This window comes from Dipodomys merriami, unplaced genomic scaffold, assembly GCF_024711535.1.
Source record: "Dipodomys merriami isolate MVZ:Mamm:240054 unplaced genomic scaffold, mDipMer1.0.p SCAF_4, whole genome shotgun sequence".
NCBI lineage: Eukaryota > Metazoa > Chordata > Mammalia > Rodentia > Heteromyidae > Dipodomys > Dipodomys merriami.
The window spans coordinates 36,673,726-36,700,299 of NW_027205603.1; the positions used below are offsets into that span (position 1 = coordinate 36,673,726).

The window sequence follows — 26,574 nt, forward strand, 5'->3', positions numbered from 1 at the left end:
CTCAGTAAAAGCAGATGGCCGAGGGCCATGCATGTCCTGTCCTGTCCTGTACCAGATGATTTCATCGGCCTTATTATATGGCCCACAGGCCAGACGAGTCTATCCAAGTATGACAAAAGTCAGTAGGGTGTATTTTGAACAACAGCATCTTACTAGTTGGCTGAATTGTTTGCTTGTATGTGTAACCTGGATTTTTTTTAATCTACTGTTGTAATTTAGATGAGTGGCAATTAGCTTTTTGTTTCTATTTTGCAATCCTGTGAATTGAGTCCATGTCTTCACTTATCTACATGAAAATGGCCATAAACTAGTTCCGTGAAGTAAAAGCATGCATACTGAAGAAGTTGAAACTCTAAGCAAAAAGTAAATTAAAAAAAAGAAAAAGCCAGTAATGTATGTAATTCCATAGGAAAAGTCAAAGTTCAACACAATAAACACCAGGAAACTGATACTTGAAAGGAGTGAGAAGGGGGGAGTCAAGGGGTCAAGGGGAGAGGGGTAGACAAATGAACAGTAGAAGGGTAGGTGGAGAATGCAGTCAACAATTGAATGTATGTCCTATAAAGTTCTAAGAAAAGCTAGGGAAGGGGTAGGCTAAGAGGGACAGGTGAGAATATTGAAAGGGATGGCATTGACCAAGACACATTGCTTTGTTAAATAGAAATTCCTTTGTAAAACTACTTAAAGATAATAAAATAAAATAAAAATCTCCACAAGGTGCTGCTTCATTAAATAATTTAACTTTTAATAGACTTTATTTTTTAGAGAAGTTTCAGATTCACAGCAAAATTGAACACAGGGTACAAAGACAATTTAAGGTTTGGGATATGCCTCAGTGTCAGACAACTTGCATCTTATCTACAGCAAAAGGCACTAGAGGAAGACTCAACAGTAGGGAATCCCGGCCTATAATTAAAACTAACAAAGAAGATACTGAGATTTGTGTAATGAACAACTAGAGGTAGTATATTTCTCTTAAACTTTGTGAAAAGAAAACCAGATTTGGGGTGGGGGAATGCTTCATGCATATTTTAAATGAAAGAGGTTTTGTTTTCTTAAAAATATTAATACATATAAATTACTGTACAACAAGACAGAAAGCACAGATAGAGTTAACATGTTCAAAGGCACTCAGGTTCAGTCACAGTATAGTTAACATAGACAATTAGACAGTTATTCACCTTGACATCTTATAAAATTGCCTTGACATTTCACATTGTTAGTGTTGTTTAAAGAATTGCTTTATTGTCTACAAATTTTAAAGACCCGTCATAAAATGTGCTTATATTTATTAAATATGCTCTAATTACTGCTAATTACATCTCTAATGAATTACCCTTGAGAGATATTTTAAGTGCTATTTTTTATTATAGCGAAGAAATCCTTCAGAAGGTCATAAGAATGTAAGGATTCTTTGGTGTGTGTGTGTGTGTGTGTGTGTGTGTGTGTGTGTGTGTGTGTGTGTGTGTGTGTGTGTGTGTGTGTGTGTGTGTGTGTGTGTGTGTGTGTGTGTGTGTGTGTGTGTGTGTGTGTGTGTGTGTGTGTGTGTGTGTGTGCGCTGCAGTAATGGAGTTTGAACTCAAGACCTGGCCCCTGTCCCTTAGCTTTTTCAGTGAAGACTAGCACTGTGTCACTTTAGGAACAGCTCCACTTCTGACTTTTTGGTGGTTAATTGGACGTGTAAGAGTTTCACAGATGGTTAATTGGAGATAAGAGTCTCACAGACTTTTCTGCCCCAAATGGCTTCAAACAGAGATACTCAGATCTCAGCCACCTAAGTAGCTAGGGTCACAGCTTAAGAAGGTATTTTAAATGAAGTGGAAACTTACAAAAATCTCCTTTGAGGAATAAGCCATAGGTGTTCTGTTGGGGCTTCTCATTTTTTCATGTTTTTTTCCATTTTTTAAATTAACTTTTTTATTGTGAAAATACTGTACAAAGGGGTTAAAGTTACATGAGCAAGGTAATGAGTACATTTCTTATCCAGCATTGTTGCCTCCTCCTTTGTTTTTCCCCTACCATCTCATTTTTTTATAAAATTTTAAATTATATGATTTTATAAAGATTTCAGTATTTTTGAGAAAGTGACATTATCTGTTAAAAATTATAAACTTAGCTTTCCAAAACTAAATTAAAATCATACACATTGCCTAAAGAACACTTAGCATTACTCTCAAATTGATGCTAGCTATACTTTATGTACAGAGAATCACATACTAGCTCATCTGATTAGACTGATTGTCTTATAAAGAAAAATATCCTTTCACCAGGATACCATTGTTATTATTGCTGAAACCCAACCAGCTGAACAAATGTTCATCAAATTTTGTACATTATGCACTCTGTTGTCAAGTTTTAAATAAAATTCATTATGAATGTTATGTTAAGTATAAAATGTATGGCATAAACTGAAGTCCCTGTTTAGTATGAGATTATGTTTTTCTTGGTAAACAAAGTACTTTTTAACATAAACTGTGGTATAAAGAACGCATCCCAATTAATAATTTTTTAAGTAAATAAGAATTGCAAAAGTCAGTTTGAATATTCTAATTAAAAACCTAAATTATTTATGAATACGCTGAAAAATACCAGATGTAATTGGTAATGATTTAGAAGATGGAAGTATGTCCTTTCCTTTATGTAGTTCTATTAATCCTTCAACTAAAAAAACCTCCATTTATAAGATAAATAAATATTATGCCTTCTCTAAATCTCTATACAAGCCTGATAATTATAATAACCACAAAAAAGAAGTCCAAATTGCATTCTTGATTTGTTTGAAAAATGTAAAACAGTATTGAGAAGCCATCAACTGTGCCTGAAATATTTTCTTAAGTTTTAATCAATTATATTAGCATGACTAATTTCATAAGGACATTCAGATGCTGTTTATAGTACTATAGCATATGTGCTCTTTGATCAAATAGGTTCATTGTGCAAATGTGCTAAAAGAATTTCCCTGAGATGAATTTTCTTGCTGGTCCACAGAAAAAACTGTAAAACTTATTTAGATTTCAATCTGAATTAAAATATAATCTAATACCCACCCCAAATGAGTGTTAATAATTTTTCTATCATGAGTTGCATTATAATGTGAGCATGTCTTTTAAGTGGACTGATTTACAAATAATGAAATCAGAAAACTTGTTTAAAACTAAACTTCCAAAAACATACATACAAAAACAGAAACTTTCAAAAAGATATTCAAGAATACATAAAGATACATATAACAGCCTTTAGAAATAATTAAGTTACTTCTCCAAGTTTGAAAATCCACCATCTCTTTTATGCTTTTAAGGTACACTAGCATTCAATTACTTCAAAAGCAGAAAAATATATATTTAAAAAGTAAAATGTTTTCCCAAATACCCATATGGCTTATGCAAGAGATTTCTTCTTTACTTTGTTAAAGATCAGACAAGCATGAATTAGTTTAGAGGGTTGTTCTTTCATTTATGAGACCAGATTGGATCTCACTTGTGAATTTTCAGTTTGGACATTCATTCACAGGAAAGAACTTCTCTCTAAATGGTCTCAGAAATGCTGCTGAGATATTCTTCGGACTTCATGATAAAATTTGTCCACTCCTGACAAATGTCCTCCATGGAGAATTCCTCACCGCCATATTCCAGAGGAAGAATTTTGGGGAAATGCTGAAGTAAACTTTGCTTGTAATTGTTCCCATGCATATGAATCTGAAATAATCAAAATGTTTTAGAAGATATGCTCCCCCAATTGCCTTTCGTCATTTCTGGTGGAGAAACCAATGGACTCCATTAAACAGGATATGCTAACTTCCAGGTTAGAAAGGTACTTGATTACTTTTCTTGTTCAGCTATGAATCTAAGATTTCTGCTTATGGTAACATTGTGCTGATGGGAGTCATATAATTTCATGACTCCCTTACATTGACATTTTATTGTTGTTGCTGTGCTCCTGTGAGGGCTTGAACTCAGAGCCTGGGCATTGTCTTTTAGCTTTTTCTTCCAAGGCTGGCACTCTGTCTCTTGCACCACAGCTCTACTTCCAGCTTTTTGCTAGTTTATTGGAGATAAGAGTCTCACCAACTTTTCTGACCCAACTTGTTTTGAACCATGATCCTCAGAACTCAGCCTCTCAGCTAGGATTATAGAAATTAGCCACCGGCGCCTAGCTTTAGCTTGGCATTCTTATAACTGCACGATACTAAAATATACTAACTGGTATTAATTTAAAGTAAGTAGAAGCCCCTAATGATTTATGTGGTATAACCAATGGATTCTCTTGGCCAGTGTATCAGGACAGTATAATGTTAGAGAACCTCAAATATTTACATACTATAAGCTTTAAAACTTGGCTATACACTTTCCTAAAGATAAAGTCATAGGAACCAAAAGCAAACCTCACTAAAACCAATAAATAAGTAAACTTTTTCATTGCTAGGAGAAAATGCTCATCTGTACACTGAAGAACAACTTAATAAGGCCCTGGGATGTACTGGGATGTGAGGGCTGCTGAAGGAAATAAGCCTCTTCTACCTAGGAAGCTCATAATGCCAAGTTTGGAATTTTTCTGAAGTATCAAGACATTAATCCTAGATCATTTTCTCAGGAAAGAGGAAACATGAACACTTTTATAATGTTTCCAGAATGGTGAAAAGGAAAAAAAGAAAGGCTAGATTTAGTTATCTCCTTTTTTTTTTTTTTTTTTTTGGCAAATCTGTTTTATGTCAATTAAGTTTCACTGAAGTATCTCACTTAAGTTCTCAATTTTGAAATTTCTCTCTCCATACTATCCTTTTCGATTAAGTCCAATACATTCTTGGGTTTTTTGTGTTTTTTTTTAATTTTATTTTTTTTGGTCCGGTTGTAGGGCCTGAACTCTGGGCCTAGGCGCTGTCCCTCAGCTCTTCAGCTCAAGGCTAGCGCTCTACCACTTGAGCCACAGCGCCACTTCCAGCTTTTTGCTTATGTGGTGCTGAGGAATTGAATCCAGGGCCTCAACATGCAAGGCAAGCGCTCTACCACTGAGCCACCTTCCCAGCCCATTGTTTTTTTTTATTCTAGAATATCACTCAAAATAACTGCATACTTTTTTATTGTGAATATACCATACAGAGGGGTTACAATTACATGGGCAAGGTATTGAGTATATTTCTTATCAAGCTTTGTTGCCTCCTCCTTCCCACCCCTTTCCATCCCCCATCCCTCCCCCTGGCACCTCCCCATCCGCCAAAGTTGTAAAGTTTGTTTTTCTACATACATCTCATTGTTGCAATGGGTCCACCTGTATCCCTATTTAAACAATTGGTTTTTTCCCTTCCCCTCCACAAATTATACCAACATCAAATACAGTGAAAACAGGGGTTATACCGTGGCATATTTTTGTTTATAAGACTTAAACCCAGGGGATGGGAAGTTGGCTCAGTGATAGAGTGTTTGCTTTGCATGCCTGAAGCCTTGGGTTCGATTCCTCAGCACCACATAAGCAGACAAAGCAGGAAGTAGCACTGTGGCTCAAGGGGTAGAATGCTAGCCTTAACTGAAGAGCTGAGGGACAGCACCCAAGCCCAGAGTTCAGGCCCCACAACTGACAAAAAGCAAGAAAAGACTTAAACCCAAGCCTGCTACTTGTTTGTAGTTGCACAAAAGAAAGAGTGAAAACAGTGTGGTCAACTATTTTCTAGCCACACTGAAGATGGGGGGGAAAAGGATCCAAAACTGTGACTTTATAAAAAAAGAAAAAGCTAGAATGAAAAGTGACCAAAAATGTCCAGATTCACAAAAGTAGATAATTTAGATTCTTCTTCAGATAAAAACAGAACAGAATAACAGATAAAGAAGCTCTAGGATGTTAATTTTCTGACCATACAAGATATATTTTCTTAAGATAAAAGAAAATAGTTTATGGGCTTGGAAGGTGGGTCAGAGATAGAGTGCTTGCCTTGCACGCATGAAACCCTGGAATCGACTACTTAGCACCACATAAGCAGAAAAAGCTGGAAGTGGCACTGTAGCTCAAGTGGTTGAGCGCTAGTCTTGAGCTGAAGAACTGAGGGACAGCCCAGGCCCAGAGTTCAAGCCCCACGACCAACCAAAAAAAAAAAAAAAAAGAATATAGTTTATAAAATTCTAAATGTCCAGTTGTAATCATGTTATTATTTATATGTAATTAATTTTGTGATGTTAATAGCAAAAGCCTTTCAAAACTATTTTTCAACAAGGCACAGTGGTGCATGCCTGTACTACCAGTTACTTGGGAGACTGAGGTGGGAGGACCACTTAAGCCTAGGCATTTCAGATACACATTTCATTTTAATCTGTATTTTACATAATTAGAAGTCAAATCAGGATGAAAAAAATTCACAAGGAGAAAACTTGCTATTAACTCTAGCTCCATGACTCCAGCCTGCCCATCCTAATCTACAAGCACTCTGTTCCCTGTAGGTATCTTCCTGAATATCGTTTAATGTAATTGTTATGAAACTATAATTATATATTCTGGTTCTCCCCTTTTGGTAGAAAAGGTTGCATACATTAAACCCTAGCCTGCATGTTGTGTATTGTATTTTGCGTACAGCCTGAAATCTTGTATTCTAGTGTGTGGTGTTTGGATGAACCATAGTTTACTTAAGTGTCCTCTTAATGGTGAGTACTTGATAGTTTCCAATCAGTGCCAGCAATAAATATTCTGTATATGTAACTTTGTGTACAGGTAAAACTGTAGGATAATGTCTCCAATGTACAGATTTCGGTATCTATTGCCACACTGTCCTCTAGAGGTGACATTTGTATTTGCACTCCAGCCAGTAATACATGAGAGGTCTAGATTCCCATTGCCTTCTAACCCACATGCTTGTTTAAAATTACAACTAAATCTTAATTTATACGAGTAGCTGGCATATTAAAGATTCAGAATAGTAGGCCAATGCTACAGGTTGATGTTCATGGGGAAGATAATCAAAAAATCCTTAAATGATAAAAGCTTGCAATGTTAATTCTGCAGAATCAATGACTTGAATGTTTTACTCACCCGTTCCTTAATTTTTTCTGTCAGAAATGGTTTAATCATGGAAAAGACAGCATGAAAAATTACTGGCTCGTTTATAAAATGTATGCCACGAACTTTCAGTGGAAAGGAATCCTTTTGAAAATAAAGTAAAAAACATTTTAATAAGAAAACAAATATTGCAATTACATTTCTTAAAACAACTTTCTTTTTTGAATAATTTCTAAACCTACAGCAACACCTAACTGTGACTTTTTAAATAATTATTCCACCAGCACAAAAGCCTGGCTTACAGTTTACCGTTACTAGTATAAAAAAAAGATTTCTTAGTTTTTCTTGCAGTTTAGACTAAGTACATACATTCACCATAAAAATCTGTTCATGTAAGGAACCTATGTTGACTTTGGACATTTATTATTTTACTTTTTTGTTTGAAAAATTAAACATTCATAAAAGTTTTAAAAATACCACCATACACATATACATACTTTTGACATTGGCATCCTTTTTGGTTGGTTGTTCCAGGGATTTAACTTAGTCCTAGCACTCTACTACTTGAGTCTCACCCCATTCTATTGGTATATGTCCTTTGCATCAAAGAAATTCAGACCTTAGAAAGTTTTAGGCAGATACTCTACCACTGAGCTATGCCTTCTGTCCTTTAGAAAGTTGTAAAAGTTAAGACTGAATAGAAAAAAATCAGCTAGGTGCTAGTGCTTACTCCCAGCTAATCCTAGCTAATCAGAAAATTGAGAGCTGGAGGAATCAAATTCAAAGTCAGCAGAAAATCCTACAACACATGTCTACAAGTAACCAGTAAAAAGCCAGTCCGGATGCATGGCTCAAGTGGTATAGTTCTAACTATGAGCAAGAAAGCTGAGCAATAAAGCCCTGAGTTCAAGCCTCAGAATCAACACAGACACACATACAAAAAATTATATGATGCAGAGACTGGCTCCAGTGTCTTATTCTATAATCCTAACTACTCTTGCAGTTGGAAGCCAGTCCATGCAGGAAAGTCTGTGAAACTCTTATCTACATTTAACCACCAAAAAAAGCAGAAGTGGAGCTATAGCTCAAGTAGTAGTGTTAGCCTTGAGAGAAAAAAAAGCTCAAAGACAGCATCCAGGCCTTGTGTTCAAGCCCCAGGACTGACATACAAAAATAAAAGAAAAAGAGGGAAAAAAGTTAGGCTGAAATAACTGTCTTTATGTGTAGGAAAGGTGATGCTTATAACATGACTCGTACATTCAGATGATTTCATGTGCCTAGGTGCTACCATGTCACCACACTACCATCCTTTATTAATTTACAAAATGTGGACAGTAATAGCCATCTATCACAGGCATGGGGTACCTTTTAGATAGAAATGCATTTGATACACTTAGCAAAGTACATGGAACATAGTAATCTATTATCATTATCATTACTCTTATTTACAAAACCCTTACTGTGTTTAAGGTTATTCTTTAGCTAGGTTCCCAGGAAGAATTACTATAATAAAGATCATAGCTACCACTACTAAATATCCCCATGCTGCTGATCACATATATGGTATATAACATATGAGCACCGTTATATATTACAGACTGTGATAGACAATTTGCTCCAGGAAAGTTAGAATGAACTTGTGACTTTAAATGAGCATCATTATTCCACAATACTGTGAATTTCCGGAAATTAAGTAATCACTTAATCACGATCAAAAAAAAAAAAAAAAGAACCTTGGGGAAGGGAGGGAGGGAGGGGATGGTAGGGGGAAAACAATGGAGGGGGTAACAATGTTCAAGAGGAAGTGGAAGTGTACTCATTACCTCACTCATGTAACTGTAACCCTCTGCATAGTATCTCTACAATAAAAAAAATTAAAAAAAAAAAAAAAAAAAAAGATCATAGCTATTAAAACTATATCAATTGATACCTATCAAAACTTACTGTATTGCTATCATAATTTTTAGTAATTTTTTAATTAGGAAGAAAATTTCATGACAAGAAAATAAAAATCACATTACTATTTTAATGTATGGTCTTTGTAGTTAACTAAGGTTGGGCATTATTTTTGTAGCTTGTTCCTTTTCAGGTGAGGTACTGTGGGGGTTGAACTCAGACCTTGACCTTGCTAAGCAAGCACTTTACCATTTAAGCCAGACTCCCAACTCTTTACTTTAATATGTTTTTATTGTAAAAATACTGTACAGAGGGTTCCAGTTACATGACCAAGATAATGAGTACATTTCCTACCAAGCATTGTTACCTCCTCCTTTGTTTTTCCCCTACCCTCCCTTCTCTCCTACCTCCATAACTACACTCCCACCCTCCCCCCTCCCCGCCTATATTGTAAAGTTCATTTTTCAACATAATGACTTGTGCATCTCATTGTTACAATGGATCAACCTGTATCCCTATTTAAACATTTTGTTTTTCCCTTCCACTCCTCAAATTATACTGACATCTAATAGAGTGAAAACAGGGGTTATATCAAGGGGAAGAAACATACAAAGCAACAAAAAAAAATCACATGGTACATTATAAATACATTAGAAACAATAGCAAGAAAGAAAAAAACCACATGTGTCCCTATCTTGGGGTTCATTTCGCTTAACTTCATCTTATCTAGTCATATGTACATAGCTTTTGACCTTTCCTGCTTGTTCCAGACATATACTAGTTATTGCAAATAAGGGAAACCATGGGACCTATGTTTCTTTGGGCCTGGCTTACTTCACTTAATATAATTTTTTCCAAGTCTTTTCATTTCCTAAAAAATGCGGCAATGTCATTCTTTCTGATGGAGGCATAGAATTCCATTGTGTGTGTGTGTGTGTATGTGTGTGTGTGTGTGTGACATTTTGCATTAGTTATTTTTCTAGTAGGGTCTCACTTTTTGCCAATGCAACCCTAGCCCTCGATCCTCCTATTGACACTTCCTGCCTAGCTAGGATGACAGGTATAACCACATGTAGCATTCTGTTGGTTGAGATGAGGGTCTCAGGAACTTTTTCATCTGGGTTGATCTCAAGCTCAGATCCTTCTGATCTCTATTTCCTGAGTAGCTAAGATTACAGGTGTGATCCACCACATCAGGCTGCAGTTTTTTACATTTTCTAATCAATTAATTATGTCTCCTGTTAGCAGCATTAAATTATATGCATCATTTCTGACATTATTTACATTTCTTCTTTGCATTGCTAATGACTAACACACTTAAAAGCTATTTTTGAAAGTTTTATAGCTAACAATTTAAAATATAAACTTACTGTAAGTACAGCTGCAATCTTCTTGGCTACAGATGGGGCAATTTGTAAAGCATGAGAAATCTGCCAGCCTTCCAGATCAAATATAACCTTGACTCCATTCCGCTGAGTTTCTGGCTCCTGAACAATAAGCTCCGATGTGATTAGACTTACACGAAATACATCATAAGCTGTAAAAACTTTTGGGTCCCAGCAGGCTTTAAAAAACACACACAGAGAAGAAAAAAACCCAGATCATATATCAGTTTGTGTAAAGACTCAGAAAGGTTCTTTGGGGGAATTAATTCTTTAAAGACTGAAAGGATCAATAAAAACAAAAGCATGTACAAATGATTGTGAATTGAGTAATAGATTGCCTAGACCAGAGAATAACTTTCCAAGGCAGAGAACATGGGAGGGAACAATGAATACAGGCTGTATTTGATGAGCAAGTAAATCCCACCTTCCCATGCAGGAGAAGGATGTGCCTAGATACTGGCTATGCTTTGGCTATGCTTCAGCCTTGTGCTTGGGCTATGTGCAGTAGTGCTAGCACCTTGGTAAGTGCTGGGGTTTGGATGTGAAGCCTACCCAACTCAGGTGTTAAAGGCTTGGCTCCCCATGTAGCAGGATTCCTGTGTGGGGCTTTGGGGAGGTGATTGAGTCGTGAGAGCTCTGATCTCAACAAAGGATTAATCCATTGAGGAATTCATAGCTTAATGGGCTCATGAGAATGGAGACCAGGCTTAGTTGAAGCAGGTGCAGGAAACATGCCCTTAAAGGGCACATTTTGTCCCCGGCTACTTCCCCTCACTCTTAAGCTCCCTCACCTGGCTGCCATAAACAGCTTTCCTCCACTGTACATTGGTAGCCATGGACTGAAACCTTCTAAACCATGAGCCGAAATAAACCTTTCTTCCTTTAAGCTTTTTTCTCAGGTACTTTCAGCAACTATCAGCACAACCAAAGATTTTCTAAGGAAAATCTAGAAAGAGCAAGTAGACAGGTTTGTCCTCCCACAGCTCTCAGGGACAGGTAATCTGTTCATACAGGCCTGAACAGGAAAGGGAGAGCTACAGAAGCACCCAGGCAGCTGTACACACCCTGACCACACCTCCCACCATTTGCCCAGCATCCCTGAGATGGCCAGGCCTGGAAAAGTACAAGACCATAGCTGAAAAATTAAAGTCTGAAGGTGTGGCTCAACTGGTAGAGCAATTACCTAGCAAACACAAAGCCTAGAGTTCAAACCATAAAAACACCCAAAAAACTGAGATTTTAAAAAAAGATAGAGATGAATACCCTGTTTAACATGAAGATAAAATATGATACTTTTGCAATGAATTTCAGAATATAAAGGGTGAGTAAAACTGCAAATCAGATGCAGAAGAGCAGACTACACTGAATTATAAGAATTCAGAGCTTCAGAAGAGGATACTTCAAAACAGAGGAAATGGCTCTCTGTGTTGAAAGGGAAAGTAAAGTAGAACTCAGGTGATTCATCTGATTAGATGGAAAGGTCTCTGGAGATTACCTCAGGTCTTTTCAGTAGAGATGGGAATTAAATCAGGCCAAGACAGGCAGAGGAGGGATTGTGAGTTAGTATGGACCATGAGATGGCTAAGTGAAGTTTGTCTGGAATACCAAAGGGGAGACAGAGGTGACTCGGGGGAAGATGAAGAATGTTGTGGGAGTAAGGAGGGTCTGTCTTACCCTGGGTTGTGACTTGTCACAAGAAAGAGAAAGAAAAAAGCAGAGGCCAAGCCGGGCGCCAGTGGCTCACGCCTGTAATCCTAGCTACTCAGGAGGCTGAGATCTGAGGATCGCGGTTCAAAGCCAGCCCGGGCAGGAGAGACCGTGAGACTCCTATCTCCAATAAACCACCAGAAAACCGGAAGTGGCGCTGTAGCTCAAGTGGTAGAGCGCTCGCCTTGAGCTGGAGAGCTGAGGGACAGCGTCCAGGCCCAGAGTTCAAGCCCCACGACTGACAAAAAAAAAAAAAAAAAGCAGAGGCCAAGTTTATTAGCAAAGACAGACCAAGTACACCACCCAGACCTGGGTATAGGCACATCTGACAACAGGTGCAATGAATGCATTACCATCATGAGGATTTATGGTGGAAAAGTAGGTTGTGGGGAGGGTTGGCTCAAATTCACATTAGTATAAGTGCTCCTTTCTGTTCTAACACCTGGTGCATTCTGTTACTTTTGCTGTTATATTGTCTAATCAATTGGGGTTTCAAGAGGTTTCAAGAGTTAGGAGGAAATGGCTTTAGTTTTTCAGCATTAAGTATGATGCTGGCTGTAGGTTTGTCATATACAGCCTTTATTGTATTGAGGAATGTTCCATGAATTCCTAATTTTTCCAGAACCTTCATCATAAAGGGGTGTTGGATCTTGTCAAATGCTTTTCCTGCATCTATTGAGATAACCATCTGCATCTATTGAGATAATCATGTTATCTCAATCCTTGCTCTTCTTGATGTGATGAATTATATAAATTGATTTGCGTATATTGAACCAGTTTGCATCCCTGAAATGAATCCTGTTTGATTGTGGTGTATGACTTTTGGGATGAATTGTTGAAGTTGATTGGCCAAAATTTTGTTGAGAACTTTTGCATCGATGTTCATCATCTATAGTTCTCTTTCTTTGATGAGTCTCTGCCTGGTTTTGGGATGAGGTATACTATGGCTTCATAGAGAGTTTGGTGTGAACTTTGCTGGAGGGGATGTGGACAGAAGGGAAGCTTACTGCATTGTTGGTGGGAGTGTAAACTTGTTCAACCACTTTGGAAAGCACTATGGAGGTTCCTCAAAAGACTCCACATAGAGCTCCCCTATGACCCAGCAATCCCACTTTTGGGCATTTACCCAAGTGATCACAAACAAGACCACACTAAAGCTACCGGCACAACTATGTTTATTGCAGCATTATTTACCATAGCTAAGATAGGGAACCAACCCAGATGCCCTTCAGCAGATGAATGGATCAAGAAAATGTGGTATCTATACACAATGGAATTCTATGCCTCCATCAGAAAGAATGACATTGCATTTGTTAGGAAATGGAAAGACTTGGAAAAAATATATATTAAGTGAGGCAAGCCAGGTCCAAAGAAACATAGGTCCCATGGTTTCCCTTATTTGCAATAACTAGTATATGTCTGAGACAAGCAGAAAAGGTCAGATAAGTTGATGCTAGGTGAAATGAACCCCAAGATAATTATTCAAATGTTTTTTCTTTCATGCTATTTTTATTTATTTATTTTAATTTTTATTTATTTTTTATTGTGAAAATACTGTACAGAGGGGTTACAATTACATGGGCAAGATAATGAATACATTTCTTATCAAGCATTGTAGCCTCCTCCTTTGTTTCCCCTACCCATCCCTTTCCATCCTCCCCTGCCCCCCACCCAATCCTCCCGCCCCCCCCCACCAAAGTTGTAAAGTTTAAATAAGGATAAAGGTGGATCTGTTGAAACAATGAGAAGTACAAGTTGTTATGTCGAAAATGAACTTTACATCGTTCATGCTATTGTTTCTAACATATTTATAAAATGATTTCTTTGTTGCTTTGTATATCCCTCCCCCACAGTATAACTCCTGCTTTCACTGATTTGATGTTGGTATAATTTGTGCAGGGGAAGGGAAAAAACAAATAGTTTAAATAGGGATACAGGTGGACCCATTGCAACAATGAGATGTACAACTCATTATGTCCAAAAATGAACTTTACAACTTTGACGGGGGAGGGGGAGAATGTGGGGGGGGTATGGGAAGGGATAGGAAGGGGAAACAAAGGAGGAGGCAACAATGCTTGATAAGAAATGTACTCATTAACACATTTAAAAGATTACTTCTTTGTTGCTTTGTATGTCCCTCCCCCACAGTATAACCCCTGCTTTCACTGTATTTGATGTCCGTATAATTTGTGGAGGGGAAGGGGAAAAACAAGTCGTTTAAATAGGATACAGGTGGACCTGTTGCAACAATGAGAAATACAAGTAGTTATGTCGAAAACGAACTTTACAACTTTGGGGGGGGGGGCTGGAGGATTAGGTGGGGGGGACAGGGGAGGATGGGAAGGGATGGGAAGGGGAAACAAAGGAGGAGGCTACAATGCTTGATAAGAAATGTACTCATTATCTTGCCCATGTAATTGTAACACCTCTGTACAGTATTTTCACAATAAAAATTTAAAAAAAGAAATGTACTCATTATCTTGCCCATGTAATTATAACTCCTCTGTATGGTGTTTTCACAATTAAAAAAATACAAAAAAAAAAAAAAGAGGTTTCAAGATTGGCCTGATCACTTCACGTGGTTTATTGATTTCTGAGCATCTCTTTAAAGGATACATTCGGCCAGATGCTTCCTTCACAACAGGTGTCCATCTACGGAACCAATATTTTTCTTTGCAAACACTTTCTGTGCCCAGAGGGCTCATTTTCCCAACTTTTGTTTTTCCCCTAGAATTAACTCTTTAGGATATGATTGCTTAGTACCCAGAGCACATTTATTATTTGGACATACAGGTAAGGTCAGAGGGAGAGACCTGCTCTTCTTCCTCTTCCTCTTACTCCTTCTTCTAAATGTTGCCATTCATAAAGGAGTACAAGGTTTAAAGCAAGGAACATGGTGCTTTTAAAAAAGTTTATTGTAGGCTGGGAAGTTGGCTCAGTGGTATAGCACTTGCCTTTCATGCCTGAGGCCCTGAGTTCGATTCCTCAGCACCACATAAGCAAAAAGAAAAAAGCCAGAAGTGGCGCTGTGGCTCAAGTGGTAGAGCGCTAGACTTGAGCTGAAGAGCTGAGGGACAGCGCCCAGGCCCAGAGTTCAGGCCCCACGACCGGACCAAAAAAAAAAAAGTTTATTGTAAAGGTGATGTACACACGGGGCTGGGAAGGTGGCTCAGTGGTAGAGCGCTTGCCTTGCATGCCTGAGGCCCTGGGTTCGATTCCTCAGCACCACATAAAGCAAAAAGGAAAAAGCCGGAAGTGGTGCTGTGGCTCAAGTGGTAGAGCGCTAGCCTTGAGCTGAAGAGCTGAGGGACAGTGCCCAGGCCCAGAGTTCAGGCCCCACGACCGGACCCAAAAAAAAAAAAAAAAAAGGTGATGTACACAGGGGCTGCAGTTAATGAGTACATTTCTGTTTGAACAGTGTCACCCCCTCCCTCACTTTCTCCCAGGTTTTTCTCTCCCAACCCCATCCCCCTCCCCCATCAAGTTATACAATTCATTTCCAACACATGGTGCTTCTGCTATTTTATTTTGGATCTTTTGTGCTGGTCCTGGGGCTTGAACTCAAGGCCTGGGTTGTGTCCCTGAATTTTTTTGCTCAAGGCTAGTGGTCTACCAAGGAAGATAATTAGAGATAATATTCTCACAAACTTTCCTGCCTGAACTGGCTTCTCACATGGGTTCTCAGGTCTTAGTTTTCCTGAGTAGCTAGGATTACAGGAGTGAGCCACCAGCACCTGGCAATCCTTGTGTGCTTTATATCAAGCTCTTTAATATAGTTTGTCCTACATTCTTGGCTGCTGTGTCTCATGCCTCCTTTTTTATGATCTGTTCTGCCTCAGTTCTACCTTAAATTGCCTGTCCTGCCAACAAGGGAGGGGGGTGGAGAATCTGTGCATTTTATTACTTAACTTCACAGAGTTGATATGGTCTACACTACCTGGTAAGTGCTCACACTAAGGTACTACTGAAAAGCTTCCACAGATTTCTTTCTTTAGCTACTCCATTAATTCAATTAAATTAGAAAACTTACAACTCTTTATTCTGTTATTTTGTTTAAAAAAACTCTTATAAGTATTTTTCTTTTCATCCTAGAATAATATAACACCACAAACATATCTTTTTTGTTCTAACCCTCATTACACCTAGATGTTTTCTTGATTTTAAGATCTCTTTGAGTTAACACACTTTTAAAACTAATATTCTGTAATTGATCCCGGCTACACAGTGTATCAGTTCATTTATTTGGTTAAGGCATTTATGATCAAAATAACACATTGCTTTCTTATGATCTGCTGGTTTTTGTTTTAGGTTGTTTCTTTTTTCTCTCTCTCTTTCTCTCTTTCTCCCTTTCTTTCAGGTCCTGGGGCTTCAACTCAGGGCTTGGGCACTGTTTCTGAGCTTCTTTTTTCTCAAGGCTCACACTCTACCACTTGAGCCACAGCGCTACTTCCAGTTTTTTCTGTTTATGTAGTACTGAGAAATAGAACTCATGGCTTTATGCATGCTAGGCAGGCAAGCACTCTACCACTAAGCCACTTTCCCAGCCCTCATAGTGCTGCTTTTATTTCTTGTTTTGTCTCAGGTAGTTCATAAAGAAACCACAGGAGTAAGGGAAAGAAGACAAGACAAAAGTAAGGAGACCACTGTGGCTCAAGTGGTAGAGCACTTGCCTTGAGCTGAAGAGCTGAGGGACAGCACCCAGGCCCAGAGTCAAGCCCCACGACCGACAAAAAAAAAAAGTAAGGAGACCTGTGGCTCAACTGGTAGAAAGTCAGCCTTAAGTTAATATGCCAAGTAAGAGTGTGAGGTCCTCACCACCAGTACCACCAATAATAATAATGGCAATAATAATAGATTGTGTATTGGGCATATTATATACTGTCAAAAGTTCTAAGATAACAAGTTATGTGCTTTGAATTTCTTTGTACATATTTAGCAATTCTGAGATTTTAAAATGTAAAGTGAAGAACCAAATGCACATAATCATGTAGGGCAATGTTTCTTCTTGCCTTTGATCATCCTGGTTGAATTTTTTATGATACCAGAACTTCTATTTCAGTTTGTTCCCAACCATAATAAATATTGGATAAATATACAAAAAAAAAGATTGTGAGGTCCTGTATTCAAGTCCTACTATGAACCCTCCCTCTAAAATCAAAACAAAACATAAAAAGAAAAAGAAAATAAAAAGAAAGCAGAGTTGACTGATAAAATAAAACCTGGTTAAAGTTGAATTTCAGATAAATACGATGTTTTTTAAACATATTAATGTGTTTGTATTAGCACTCCAGAACCATGGGAACTGAATTTCTATTTTTATAGTTTTATTATAGTAGCCTGAACAGAGAAGAAACCTATAGGAAACACCCAAAACACATCAGAATAAAAGGGAAAAGTGAGCCAGGTGCTGGTGGCTCATGCCTGTAGTCCTAGCTACTTAGGAAAATGAGATTTGAAGGTTGCTGTTCAAAGCCAGCCCAGGCAGGAAAATCCTGGGACTCTCATCTCCAGTTAATCGCCAGAAATCCAGAATAGAACCCTAGCCTTGAACAAAAAAAAGCCCAAGGACAATGACCAGGCCCTGAGTTCAAGCCTCATGACCAAAAACAAAAAAAAAAAAAAGGAAAAACAGTGAAAAGAATGAGGAGCTAATGGGACACAATGTCTGCAACACTTTCTAGGGTGTAGGTTATTCACTGCTCTAGATGTCACTATTTACACACTCATCCCATAAATGTTTCATGGGAACATTTCACATACTATACTCTCTTCTCAGTGCTCCAGATACCTCAGTATAACAGACAAGATTCTGTGATTTCCTGGACTTGGTATTATTAGTCATTCAGAATTGATTTTTTTTAAATATTCTTTCTACACATTTTTAAAAACACTTCATCTTGCTCATTTTTTTACTTTTGCTCACCATATCTCTTCTTATTCTTCACTTCTTTTATAAACTTGACTGTGTGGGAAATGGAAGTAGGATTGTCACATGTTTCTGTTCAAATTCTCACAACTACTAAAAATGTGTTATAGCTGAGGACTGTTATAAACAAAATTAAACCTAAAGACTTAAAACATGAATTCTCAACAATAGTCCCATTGAAGCTTTCTATATGGCAGCCAAGAAAATAAAAATAGAAGGAAAGAGGCAAAGGAAAGAGGAAGAGGAAGAGATGGGGGAAGAAGAAGAGCTGTATATGACTCACCAATTCGATAAATAAGAACTTTACTGCCTGTGAGGTCCCTTGATCTCAGAACTCCATGGTAGCCAGCATTCAGAAGGCCAAGAATACTTCTGGGGTGCAGATCCGCACTTATTTCTGGACACTCTGCTCTCCATTTATAATAGTTTTTTAGTAACTGAAAAAAATTAAAATTAGCCATAAACAACATACAGCGTAAATATTTTGTAACAGCAGTAGAGGCTGGAGTTATGGCTCAGCGGAACCTTGCCAGTCTATCAAGTGTGAGGCTCTGAATCCAAATACCAGTATGTTTTTTTTAAGTGTTTAAGCATCACACGTGCACACACACACACACACACACGCGCACGCACGCACGCACGCACGCACGCACGCACGCACGCAGAGCAATAGGAAAGCCCTGACATTGTATATGAACTTTACCAGCCATTGTCAGGATTTTGGATAGCTTTATAGCTATAAACCCAAAATTCAAGTTTGAGTAATTTTCAGTGTACACCTATATTAGATAGTCTTTACAGACAACCAACAACAACTCCGCCCCTCCTAAGGTTCACATGCATTCCTTTCAGAAAGAGGTGAGATCTATTCTATACCATCCACTTGAAGGTAGACTTGCCTTACAATTTGCTTTGATTAATAGAAATGTATGACATTGTATTAGACTTATAAGGGGAAAAAGTCTGAACTGGGCCAGCATCTCACATCTGTACTTTAGCTACTTAGGAAGCTGAGATATGAGGATCTCAATTAAAAGCAAGCTCAGGCAGGACTCCCTGTGAGACTCTTATGTCCAATTAACCACCCAAAATGCAGAAATGATTATATGGCTCAAGAGGCAAAGTGCTAGCCTTGAAGTAAAGAGCTCTGGGACAGCACCAGGCTCTGAGTTCAAGTCCCAAGACAGGCACACACAAAACAAGCAAATAAAAAATATAAATAAATAAATAATCTGGTTATTCAGAACTTTCACTTGAGGATCCAAACACCTGTAAGATTCCTAAACGGTAACTGGCCATGTGGAGAGACATGGATGCTGTCTTTGAAGGAGAAGATATTATTTGAAGGAGAAGATCACATGACTTCAGCCAACTTCTCATCTGATGCCACCCTGGGATAAAAAAGACACCATTTGCACCGAGCCCTGCCGAACTAGAGAACACAAACAACTACAAAGTTGTGTTTTTCAACCAGTAAGTTACTTAGCAAGAAATAACTAGAACACTACCTCTTGTACTACTTGGAAACATACTAAAATATGTTTTGAAACATACTAGAATAGGAATCAATCAAATTAATTAGGAGAACCAAAGGAGCAGTATACCTGAATAATAAATACAAGAGCAAAAGAATCCTGTTTCCTGACATTACAGGATGGAATAGGAGAAACCCTAGGTCTCTTTGGCACAGGCCGAAATTTTCTTAATACAGACCCAGAAACAACAAATCAAAGAAAGGCTGGACAAATGGGATTGCATGAAATTGCAGAGCTTCTGCATGGCAAAAGACATAGCTAGTAAAATCAATAGAAAGCCCATGGATTGGGAGAAGATCTTCACTAGCCATACAATGGACAAGGGTCTTATATCTAAAACATACCTGGAACTCAAATAATTAAATCCCCAACAACAAATCCTCAAAGAAACAACTGCCCGATAAGTAAGTGGACGAAAGAATTAAAGAGAAACTTCTCTGAAGAGGAAAGAAGGATGGTCAATAGACACATGAAGAAATGCTCAATCTCCCTAGCCATAAAAGAAATGCAAATCAAAACAACATTGAGATACCACCTCACCCCAGTTAGAATGGCTATAATCAAGAACTCTAATAACAACAGATGTTGGAGGGGATGTGGACAGAAGGGAACCCTACTGCATTGGTGGGAGTGTAAATTTGTTCAACCACTTTGGAAAGCAGTATGGAGGTTCCTCAAAAGACTCTACATAGAGCTCCCCCTATGACCCAGCAATCCCACTTTTGGGCATTTACCCAAATAATCATAAACAAGACCATACTAAAGCTACCAGCACAACTATGTTTATTGCAGCATTATTTACCATAGCTAAGATATGGAATCAACCCAGATGCTCCTCAGTAGATGAATGGATCAAGAAAATGTGGTATCGGGGCTGGGAAGGCGGCTCAGTGGTAGAGCGCTTGCCTTGCATACCTAAGGCCCTGGGTTCGATTCCTCAGCACCACATAAGCAAAAAGAAAAAAGCCGGAAGTGGCGCTGTGGCTCAAGTGGTAGAGCGCTAGCCTTGAGCTGAAGAGCTGAGGGACAGCGTCCAGGCCCAGAGTTCAGGCCCCACGACCAGACCCAAAAAAAAACAAAAGAAGAAAATGTGGTATGGCCGGGTGCTGGTGGCTCACGGCTGTAATCCTAGCTACTCAGGAGGCTGAGATCTGAGGATCACGGTTCAAAGCCAGCCCGGGCAGGAGAGACCGTGAGACTCCTATCTCTAATAAATCACCAGAAAACCGGAAGTGGCGCTGTAGCTCAAGTGGTAGAGCGCTCGCCTTGAGCTGAAGAGCTGAGGGACAGCGCCCAGGCCCAGAGTTCAAGCCCCACGACCGACAAAAAAAAAAAATAGAAAAAAAAAGAAAATGTGGTATGTATACAATGGAAATCTATGCCTCCATCAGAAAGAATGACATTGCCCCATTTGTTAGGAAATGGAAAGACTTGGGAAAAATTATATTAAGTGAAGTAATCCAGGCCCAAAGAAACATAGGTCCCATGGTTTCCCTTATTTGCAATAACTAGTATATGTCTGAGACAAGCAGAAACGGTCAGATAAGTTGATATTAGGTGAAATGAACCCCAAGATAATTATTCAAATGTTTTTTCTTTCTTGCGATTGTTTCTAACATGTTTATAAGATGATTTCTTTGTTGCTTTGTATGTTCCTCCCCCACGGTATAACCCCTGTTTTCACTGTATTTGATGTTGGTATAATTTGTGGGGGGGAAGGGAAAAAATCGTTTAAATAGGGATACAGGTAGACCCATTGCAACAATGAGATGTGCAAGTCGTTATGTCGAAAATGAGCTTTACAACTTTGGTGGGGGGGAGGATTGGGTAGGAGGCAGAGGGAAAGGATGGGAAGGGGAAACAAAAGAGGAGGCTACAATGCTTGGTAAGAAATGTACTCATTAATCTGCCCATATAATTGTAACCCCTCTATATGGTTTTTTCACAATAAAAAAAAAAAGAAATGTACTCATTACCTTGCCCATGTAATTGTAACCCCTCTGTAAGGTATTTTCACACACACACACACACACACACAAAACAACCTGGGGAAAAAAGAAGAAAAAAAGAAAAAAAAAGAATCCTGTTTTCTGGAGGACTTGGAGGTGGTATCTGGAAGAACCACCATAAATATTTAATCGACATGACATTATTATATGTTAATTTTTCTTCCTCTAAATGTTGGCCTTCTCATTTTCTTAAAATGGATATATACTTTTGAGTTTAAAGAATTCCATTAATAATGTGGAGGCACAACTCAGAAAAAAAGGAAAAGACATTTTCTATTTGAAAGTTTTACAATAAAGATTGTCTCTGCATTCACAAAAACAGCGGTAATAATCATCTAGAGGAGAAATTACAAATGTTATGAGGGTGAAACTGGAAAATGAGAGAAGTATATGAGAGAAGCAGAGCTGTGGTGTGCCAAGAGGTGGACTGGGTTGCTTATTGTTTCTTTCTCTCTCTCTCTGTCTCTCTTTCTCTCTCTCTCTCTCTCTCACACACACACACACACACACTCACTTTATCTCCTCTTTATTTTGTATGCCTCTCTGTTTTGTCTCCTCATCTAATTAATTCTTCTTAACTTTAAAGAGTGACACTGTTGCTATGACTTAAATGCAACTGAAAAGTAAGAAAGAAAAAAAAAAAGTCAGTCAATTTGCCAACAGAGAAATAATTGGTGACCTAAATAGCCATTTCCAAAGGCAGCCAGAACAACCAGCACATTGTAGGTTCTGATATATTCATTGAGTTCTTTAAGGTGAATTTATTCCTTCTCCTTCTCACAAAAATTGGATTTTCTAATAGGAAGAAGACATTCTGTAATACACATTTTTGTCAGTTAAAAGAGGAATGTGGACTCTATGGAAGACAGTTCCCTGTCTTTCTCAGAACTATGCCCGGTATCAAAAAATTAAATCCCCCAACAACAAATGCTCAAAGAAACAACTGCCCAATAAATAAGTGGGCTAAAGACTTAAAGAGAAACTTCTCTGAAGAAGAAAGAAGGATGGCCAATAGACACATGAAGAAATGCTCAACATCCCTAGCCATAAAAGAAATGCAAATCAAAACAACATGGAGATACCACCTCACTCCAGTTAGAATGACAAAAATCAAGAACTCTAACAACAGATGCTGGAGGGGATGTGGACAGAAGGGAACCTTACTGCATTGTTGGTGGGAGTGTAAACTTGTTCAACCACTTTGGAAAGCAGTATGAAAGTTCCTCAAAAGACTTCACATAGAGCTCCCCTATGATCCAGCAATCCCACTTTTGGGCATTTACCCAAATGTTTACAAACAAGACCACACTAAAGCTACCAGCACAACTATGTTTATTGCAGCATTATTTACCATAGCTAAGATATGGAACCAACCCAGATGCCCCTCAGTAGATGAATGGATCAAGAAAATGTGGTACATATACACAACGGAATTCTATGCCTCCATCAAAAAGAATGACATTGCCCCATTTGTTAGGAAATGGAAAGACTTGGAAAAATTATATTAAGTGAAGTAAGCCAGGCCCAAAGAAGCATAGGTCCCATGGTTTCCCTTATTTGCAATATCTAGTATATGTATGAGTCAAGCAGAAAAGGTCAGATAATGTGATGTTAGGAAAATGAACCCTTAGATATGTATTTTAATGTTTTTTTTCTTTCATGCATTTGTTTCTAACACATTTATAAGATTATTTCTTTGTTGCTTTTTATGTCCCTCCCCCACAGTATAACCCCTGCTTTCACTATATTTGATGTCGGTATAATTTGTGGAGGAGATGGGGAAAAACAAGTCGTTTAAGGATACAGGTGGACTTGTTGCAACAATGAGAAGTACAAGTTGTCATGTCCAAAACGAACTTTACAACGTCGGGGGGGGGGGGGGAGGGGGGAAAAGGGGGAAGGAGAAGGATTGGGATTGGGGGGGAGGGGGGAGGCTGGGAAGGGATGTGAAGGGTAAACAAAGAAGGAGGCTGCAATGCTTGATAAGAAATGTACACGGGGCTGGGAAGGTGGCTCAGTGGTAGAGTGCTTGCCTTGCATGCATGAGGCCCTAGGTTCGATTCCTCAGCACCACATAAGCAGAAAAAGCTGCAAGTGGCGCTGTGGCTCAAGTAGTAGGGTGCTAGCCTTGAGCTGAAGATCCGCTGAGGGACAGTGCTCAGGCCCCATGACCCACCAAAAAAATAATAATAATAATAATTTTGCCGGGCGCCGGTGGCTCACGCCTGTAATCCTAGCTACTCAGGAGGCAGAGATCTAGGAGGCAGAGATCTGAGAATCGCGGTTCAAAGCCAGCCCGGGCAGGAGAGACCGTGAGACTCCTATCTCCAATAAACCACCAGAAAACCGGAAGTGGCGCTGTAGCTCAAGTGGTAGAGAGCTCGCCTTGAGCCGAAGAGCTGAGGGACAGCGCCCAGGCCCAGAGTTCAAGCCCCATGACCGACAAAAAAAAAAAGAAATGTATGCATTATCCTGCCCATGTAATTGTAACCCCTCTGTACAATATGTTCACAAAAAATTAAAATTTAAATTAAAAAAAAAGAACTATGCCCGGTAGTTCTGCAAGTTGAACTTATAGCTGGGCACTAGTGGGGCAAGCCTGTAATCCTAGATACTCAGAAGGCTGAGATCTGAGGATCATGGTTCAATGCCAGCCCTGGCAAGGAAAGTCCAAGAAACTCTTATCTCTGATTAACCATCAGAAAACCAGAAGTGGTGCTGTGGCTCAAGTGCTAGAGCACTTGCCTTGAGCTGAAGAGCTGAGGGACAGTTCCAAGGCCCCAGAGTTCAAGCCCCACAACCAATAGAAAAAGTTCATATTTATATGACAAAATAATGTATGAAGACATTCTAGAATTCAGTCTCTGATGGAAGAAACAACAGTCGCCTTGTTTACTGCATTGTCTGCACTGTTGGACAAAGAATAGATGTCTTAAAATAATTGAAGGCATAAATATCATACAGATACTACCAGCAGCAAGAGGAAGTAACCCCTATTTCCAACAAACAGATCAGTTAGATACCTTTAATGTACTTATTTTATGGAATAATAGCTGCCCAATAGAATTAAGATGTATATGGACACATTTTCGTAAGAGATTATCTCCACTTCAAATCTTATAAGAAAAGCAAAATATGAAAACCACAGGTACCTGCTGGTGTGAAGATAGAACAGGTTTGACTAGTCATCTAAGGTTGGGGATGGGAAGTTTTTCCAGTAGAAATTACTTTTTAAATTTTACTTTGTATAATCTAATCTGTTTGTACGGGCAGCGAATGTATGCTGATTTCAAATGATGTTGAAAAAAAAGTTTTCACTTTTTACTATTTTGTATTATTGTATTTTTGTTGTTGTTGTTGAGTCAGTTATGGGGCTTGAACTCTGGGCCTGGGCGCTGTCCCTGAGCTCTTCAGCTCAAGGCAAGCGCTCTACCACTTGAGCCACAGCACCACTTCCACTTTTCTGATGGTTTTTATTGTAGATCAGAGTCTCATGGACATTCCTGCCTGGGCTGGCTTTGAACCGTGATCCTCAGATCTTAGCCTCCTGAGTAGCTAGGATTACAGGCTTGAGCCACCGGAGCCTGGCTTATTGTATTATTTTTATAGCATATGTATTGTTTTTATAATTTAAAAATTCATTTAACAAAACTGATCCTGAGCCCCGCTGGTATTTTCTCTTGGCGGATGGGCTACATCTGGTACAATGTTTACACTATAGTCAAACACTGTGCTGGGCACACCTTGCTCTAACCGTTAAAAGGTCAATGTTCAGTCCTCGAAACTAATCAATAAAGGTAAGCGTCCTCACCGTTATTTACCAAATAAAGACGCTGAATCCCAAGTGATAAACTCAAGGTCGCATCTGACTTTCAATTTTTCATCCCCCCCACCCCCTGCGCTTTTCTCCCAACCAGCTGGGGCACACCTGGAAAACGGGTGTGTTTGATACTTGAATTCCCAGGATTCAAATATCCTGAGCTGCTTGTACGACTTCACACTGAAGTATTACTATTCATAAGACCATGGTATGGTTTCAGAGGTTCAGTTTACCCACAATTTTCCCTCCCACCCCCTGTCCCCCTCCCTGCCACATTGAGAGTTAACTGCCCCGATGGGGCAGATCTGAGCTTCCAGCTTTTCCACGGTGGCTTCGTTCACTGTGACAGCGGTCTCTCTTGGAAGGGGAAGGCATTCCCCCCCCCCCCCAAATTCTATACCCGCAGGCTTAGGAGACTTTCCTATCCCTGAGAAACGGGCAGGACCAGCGCGGGATTTCTGCGCACCAGCGCAGGCGGTGGGCAGTGCGCGCGGGGTTGTCTGCCTAGCCCTGGGGCGCGGGCGGGTGTCCCGCACAGCACAGCCGCGGGGCGCTGCGTGCTTACCCTCCAGGCCAAGTCCAGGTCGAAATCCCGAGCGCGTAGGAACCGCAGCAGGAAGGCGTCGGGGAAGGGCAAATCGGAGAATGGGGCTCCCGCCTCCCGGGCCCGGCGCCGCAGCTCCTGCAAGTCCGGCTGCAGCAGCGGCGAGTGATCGGGCAGCGCGTTGAGCTGCTGCCCCGTCGCTGTTCCCGGCCTCATCTCTGCCATGCCCGCCGCGCCACTGCCAGGGCGGTGAGGGAAAGCGCGGGCCCCGCGCCATCCTCCGCCCCTACTAAGGTGGCCTCCGTCCAGCGCACACCCACCTGGAGGCTGCCTGGGGCTCCGCCATCCTGGCACATGGGAAGGCCGGGACTGCCTCTTAAAGGAGCCCGTGTGGCGTCCCGCGGGGTGCTAAAATCGTCTACAGTAGGTTAAAGTGGTAATCCAAGCATGAAGCGCAGGATGTCAAAAAGTTACTTGGGACCTTTTCTCCTTTCCCGCCGCCCATGTTCCTTCCCTTTCATGGTTCCTCGTCCTTCCTACCCCTTCTTAGAATCTTGGAGCTAGAAACAGCCTTAGGATGGGGTTTGAGGGTCCTGTGGCAGACGCAGTAAGTGTCCTCCTCTCTGTTTCTCCGCTCTGGCAGGACTCAGTCTCCTTCTGAACCTACTGCAGTAGGTTCTAACATGCAATTCCATAAAGCCACCTTAAAGTCCCACTACCTACCCCACCCCTCCATATCCTCCACCCCCACCTCCCCAGGAAAATGCTTCTCAA

General features: G+C 39.7%; 1 protein-coding gene across 1 annotated transcript; it reads right to left on the reverse strand.

Annotated features, from left to right (window-relative positions):
• Nucleotides 1-724: 724 nt before the first annotated feature.
• On the reverse strand, nt 725-26,047 carry Ttpa (alpha tocopherol transfer protein). The gene is made up of 5 exons (XM_069990801.1): nt 25,822-26,047; nt 18,176-18,329; nt 10,245-10,438; nt 7,012-7,122; nt 725-3,695 (listed from the first exon to the last, which is right to left on the reverse strand). Exons 1-5 carry the CDS (start codon nt 26,023-26,025, stop codon nt 3,525-3,527), a joined length of 834 nt encoding a protein of 277 aa, XP_069846902.1. The 5' UTR covers nt 26,026-26,047; the 3' UTR covers nt 725-3,524.
• Between the last annotated feature and the right edge of the window lie 527 nt (nt 26,048-26,574).